At 30.0% G+C, this 6,352-nt stretch overlaps 1 protein-coding gene across 1 annotated transcript; it reads left to right on the top strand.

Moving 5' to 3' along the window:
* The first annotated feature begins 434 nt into the window (after positions 1-434).
* On the top strand, positions 435-2,183 carry LOC110995380. The gene is made up of 3 exons (XM_022262521.2): positions 435-485; positions 558-1,478; positions 1,579-2,183. Exons 2-3 carry the CDS (start codon positions 705-707, stop codon positions 2,011-2,013), a joined length of 1,209 nt encoding a protein of 402 aa, XP_022118213.2. The 5' UTR covers positions 435-485; positions 558-704; the 3' UTR covers positions 2,014-2,183.
* Positions 2,184-6,352: the final 4,169 nt, after the last annotated feature.

Here is a 6,352-nt window from a genome sequence, read left to right as displayed (position 1 = left end):
GTGAAACAGGCCCTAATTGAGCGACGAGTATCCTTTCGACTTCAAACGTTAAAGGTACTTGTCTCCCGTCTGTCAAAATCCGTCAAATTTTGAAGTACTTGAGTCAGATTTAGAGCTAAAACTTTGTTTACCTAATATAATTAAATATAGGGTGTACTAGTGACACTACCCTGTCGCATCGCTGGACAATTATAAATATTTTGGTATACAGTATAAAGTAATTTGTATAATATTAGAATGAAATACATATACAACTATTGTGTTTTGTGACAAAAAATATGTGTTAATTTATTAGTTAAAGTGTAAATTTCGCCAGCGGCATTTCTATCCGTGTGAAATGTGAATATAATCTGTTACAAACAGATAATATTCAGTTCTTAATTAAAGTCATTAGTCAGTACATACTACATAGTGAACACACTACACAATACACATTAACAAAAACTTTATATGTAGTGGTACAAAAATAAACTTCTTTAAAAAACGTAATTAAATTTTCTTAAACAAGTTTTAATTAAATAAGTTTCGTAGTAGTTTGTCTATTAATTTATTTATAGTTTTTCTAGTTTCATTCGCATATTAACATAAGGTGTAGTAAAACGTGATTACGAGTATAAGGGAATACCAATAATCGAGTAGTGATTTAAATATAATTCACAATAATTTCGTTTAACCAATAAATATTCAAAGCAATATTATCTATAATGAATGATAATAATTTAATACGCGACGATTATTTAAATAGTGTATTGGAAAAAATTGCAATTAAATCTGAACTAGAATCATGGAACTATGAAAAACAGTTTTTTCAAGATGTTGCACAAAATTATTTTGGCGTAATTATTCCAATTAAATTAAATGGAAAAAAGGAGGGACAAGAAATATCTTTAAATCTGGTACTCAAATTAGCTCCAACGGATGAAAGGTATCGAGTAAGTGGAGCAGTAACCAGTTTCTTTCAGAGAGAAATATTTATATATTCTGATATCTTGCCTGCCTACAGGAAGATCCGAAATGATATTACTACATTATCAGACTTTATTGTACCAGAATGTTATTACATAAAAAACGATTATTGTGAAGAAGTTATAGCAATGCAAAATATGTGTGCAAATGGGTTCATACCTTTTGTAAATGAATCTATACTAGATATTGAACATTTGATGATATCAATAAAATGTTTGGCAAATTTTCATGCTCTTTCTTTTATATTAAAGAAGCAAGAAAATCATTTATTTAATATTGCCCAAAGCACCTGTGTTCCTTTATCTAATAATGCAAATGAACGGTTTATCACTATATTACTAGACAGATTAACTAAAGCTTTAAAAGTATTCTCAAATACTCAATATGTACCTGCGTTACAAAGATTAGAAAAGGATTGTGATAAATTTGTAGAATTATGTTATAAGTCTGTCAATGCATTAGTACTATGTCATGGAGATATTTGGAAAGAAAATTTACTCTTTAAATATGAGGTATATATTTATCTCAACAACCTGTTGTTTATTTAATTATTTATTTATTTATTTATTTGTATGTTGTTAATTTAATAAAATATTTTGTTTTAATTTACAGCATGACAAACCAGTATCTGTGTGTATGATTGATTACCAAACTACAAGAATATCAAGCCCAGCTTATGATGTTTTATATCTTATTATATCCAGTTCAGCTCAAGACCTACGTAGACAATATTATAATCAACTTCTGGACACATATTATCAGACATTGAGTGAAAACATGTTGGAAGCTAAAATGCCTATAAATACTATATATTCAAGGCAAATGTTTGATGCTGATTTAATTACAGTTGCACCAGCTTGTCTTGTTATAGCCAATACAGCAATTTGGCTGTCTAGTGGATGCCAACAAGAAGGACATGTTAAAAGTAAAATTGTTTTAGAAACTGAAGAAGACATACAAAAAGCAATATGTTCATATAAAAATCGAATGACTGCCATTTTAGATGACCTTATCAGCTATGGATATTTAAATAATGTTTTGGAATAATTTATGTTATGTTAAAATTGAAAGAAATTATATGTACAGCCAAAACTATTGCAGAAGTTAGGGTATAATAATTGTACAATTTTATTATACTATTTGTTAATCTTTGTTATATAAACTTCTATTTTTATAAATATGATGGAGTGAAACCTTATGTTAAAAAAAGATGGAAAAGCAGAGATTGTATTTAACTTAAAAAAAAAATTATAGAACAGCCACCGTTAAATTAAATTATAAAAAAGTTTTTTGTTTATTTCATAAACATACCTTACCAACAATTAGTTTTATTAGCGAGTAAAATTAGACGAACATTTTAAAATGTATAAACAAATACCGAAAGTGGTCCGCCACTGCTTTGACAACAACAAACTTGTGTGGCATGCTTGGGGTTGCCTCGTGGAACTTTGTAACAGAACTAGGGCGAATAAATGCTGCACTAAGTTTAAACTCTAAATCAAAAATTGAGTGCAGAAGCGTTGGGTCATTTGTATCTCGGTACGATAATCTTTGTCGGCATCGGTGTGTATTGTATTTTAAATAAGGCCATACTTAGTATCTACTGCTATCCATGATTATAGATTTGTTATTACGGGTAATTTATTCGCATTATATTTAAAATTACTTCTTGTACTAAATTAAGAATAAAATCTTTTTATGGAATCTGATTTCTTTACTTTATCAGTCTTTGCCTCGTCCTGACCTACCTTTATCCTTCCTCTAGCGCAATACATCCCCATAAGCCTCATTTTTATCTCAGGCAAGAAAATTGTCAGATCCAGGTCCAGAAAAGTATCTACTATGTAAGGCTAAAAAGCCTTTAGCCCTTAAACCTTTGATTTAGACAATTTTTTTGCTGAAATGCTTTTACATATTAGAAGGTATAAAAAATTTAGTAGGTAACTTTTAAGACGGGAGTTTATTTAAATCTTGTTTATAAACCCTAACTATTTATCTTTATTTGAAAGTTAAAGCCGAATTGTATATAATTAGGTAAGTCTTATCTCTTAATTGCCAAACTAACTCCATTATACCGAGAGCTATACCACTTTTGTCATTTGAAACACGTAAGTTTAAGATTAAACGTAGTTTCAGATTTATAAACAGCATACAATAATAAATACTCTAAGTACTAATGCGCAACATTGTGATCGAGATATGCTTAAGATATAGCTCTCAGTAAAACGCTTTTAGTTTAAGTCAAGTCTTTACTAGCAGAACACGTATGACGTATAATCCGCTTCGATTCCTGGGTAAGTAATAGGAGGAACATCCTGACAATCCTTTTGCCGTATAGTAAATGAAATATCAAGTATCTGTGAGAAATTAATCACAAATAATGAGAACCAAAGTTCAAGTTAAGATCAAAAATGTGTATTATTATCGCGTAAAATTATCAAAAGTTTGTAGAGTACTAATCACACTTTGTTATCTTAATAAAATCCAAAGCTTAACTAAGCTCGGAAAGTCGTGAAATGATAGAAATCCCAAAATAACATAGCTAACTAAGAAAGTTTCGCTCAAGGGATATCTAAACGTTTGTGGAAACGCCGTAGGGTGAAAGACTAGTTCGTTTCGTAGATAAAACGTAGGGCGGTAAACCAGTGTGCTCCGTAAGATATTTATTTATTATCTACAAAGTATAAAAAAGTTGCTTCCCGCCGCCTGCGTTTAGATCTGTCAAACTCTGTTAGCATGATTCCACGCGTGTCGCGTGGTCAGAAGTAAATGATTTATGAAAGCGCTTCTGATAGAAAATATTTATTTACTTATTACGAACTAAATACTTATTACGCTTATGATTATTCTATGTTCAAGTATAAAATCGTGCGTCAACGTCTCGGGTCTACTAGTCTAGTTTAGATAATAACAAGAACCTAAAAAACGTTTCTGGAAAAAATATCTCCAAATATTTATGCGACAAATATCTTTATATCATAATTAAAGGCGATGCCCAAGAATAGTAAGTAAGTATGTATATAGAGTTTATATCGCTTGAGATTGGAATACCGGTTTTACTCTTGACTGCAGCTGATCCTCTCGTTAAGCCTGACTTCAATTTGTATCTGACGTCATTACCTACACAGACGCTCAACGATTTTCTTCCTCGCTTTTCCTCGTGAGTATAATAACACATTTTTATTTAAATTAACTTATATAAAGACAGCTAAGGTTATATGCTACTTATCGACTATCGTAGTTATAATCACTTGTGACTCGCTCACTTATAATGCTTATCATAACCCTTTATAGTATATTTCCTTTCTTATATATATGTATGACTTGTAGAACACGTAATGCTAGATGTAAAACAATTATCGTTCATAGGCAATGCAGTGCGCACTGCCTATAAAGAAAAAATAAACTATCAAGAAAAAGTATAAATAAGCTCTAATTAGCGAATCTTTGAAATTAATATTAAGTTATCTACAAAATTTATGCTCCCACCAAGATATGTACCACTTTACGGATTTTACTGTATTTTATTATTAATGTAAGAATAGTTTTGATACTTACCTAATTAATTAATACAAGATAAAATTACGTAAGATAAAAATGTGTTATCAAAATATAAAAATAAAATCTATAATATAAAACAAGATAAGTGCGTAATGTTGAGGTGAATAAAACTATTTGTTTACCTCTTTATTACGAATTTTAGACTAACGTCATCTCATAAATCTCAGTAAAACGAAATACATACTTGATATAACAAATATTTACTGTTTCCTTCCAATGTTGTTATATGGAGCTATGGGCTACTTCGATTTACATGTGGTATATTTTAAGTTTACTGAATATAATTAAAATTCCTTTTTCGTTACCATGGTTACCAACGGCGCTCGACAGTTGCTTCCGATTAAATTTCATCGTCTGCTATGATTATTATTTTAAAAGTCGAGAAATTTGTACATGTTTTTCGCTTCAACCGTCAAACGCATTTGGCAACTGTATAGGCACACCTATATAGGCAATTATTGTGTATTAATCGCGTTATAATTATACAGGTAAACTACAACAATGTTTACTTAATTTAAAAACTAAGACAAATAGATGGGCTGAAAAGCTAATATTGACAAAACATAGAATTTTATTTCATTTTTTATATATTTTTTATATACACTACGTTCTAGTAAATTTGTCTATGAACAATCAAATAAGTAGACTTTTAATAAAGAATTTGATATTTTTCTGGTGGTTTATACTTTCATAAATAGAATTTAATTATGTTGACCGGTTCGAAAAACTTACTTTTGCTTAGCTAAGCTCAAGCTTTAATCTATATTCTAGGTTGGTGTAATTATGACTGCAGTTCGCTAGGAAGTGAGTCTGAACTCTGAGGCGGAACGCGGCACATCCAATAATTGCTATTTTCCTGGCTTCACAGCCGCACCATGCTGTAATTGATTTATTTCCCATTTGCACCCGCCAAGTAAAATTATTCATTTCTAACAGATTTCATAACACTACATGATCTTTGAGGTTTTTGGCTTGTTCTTGTCAGACTCTAGTTTTGAATAATAATAATAATGTGTTAGCCTAGTTTTATTAATAAAGGGGTAAAGTAAGTTTATATTGCACCGTTTTTATTCCACAAATATACAAGAGAAAAGCAAAAGATCGTGTTCTGATTCAGATTTACTTAACGATTTTAAGTGATGGAAATTTAATTTAATTGAATACATGATTAACCAAAATGTATTTGTCATGTATGGATGTTAAAAAAAATACGGAGACAATATCGAGTAAATTAACCTTCAGCCTAAAGGTTAAGGGATTTGCGAGGTACGAGGTCTTTCACAGCTGATTGGTTAATCCTTTACGTACCTAATCGAGTGCTCAATGCTATGGAAACGCTCGTATACGGAAGATTATCAATTACGTTTAAATACTTAGTTGAACATTCAAATGATTTGAAACAGAGAGCTAAAGGTATTTTGAAAGTGGAATAGGCATTTAGGTCCATCTTGCGTAGGAAGTAATGGATATATATATTTTATAGGTACTATATATTTTATGATATGTTTTAATTTTGCTAATCATGTACATTGTGCTTTTTGAGGTTACTTTTAATCTATTTTGTTTAATGTTATATGATCTAAGTTTTTGTTTTGTAATGTCATATTTGGGTCAGACAGAAGGCTGATATCCATCTATGAAAAGAAATGATCTAAAAAAGGGATCTTCTTAGGCCAATACCCATTTAGACCCTTTTTTATAATGTTTTATTATATAATATTATTTATGAGCTGTCAGAGTGGGCGAAACCCTATTATTAGAATATTACGATAGCTATAATTTGCTATAATAAATAATTTTTGAAATTGAAAGCAAATTTTTTTTG

This window comes from Pieris rapae, chromosome 14 (assembly GCF_905147795.1).
Source record: "Pieris rapae chromosome 14, ilPieRapa1.1, whole genome shotgun sequence".
NCBI classification, from domain to species: domain Eukaryota; kingdom Metazoa; phylum Arthropoda; class Insecta; order Lepidoptera; family Pieridae; genus Pieris; species Pieris rapae.
This window is presented reverse-complemented; position numbering and strand designations above follow the sequence as displayed.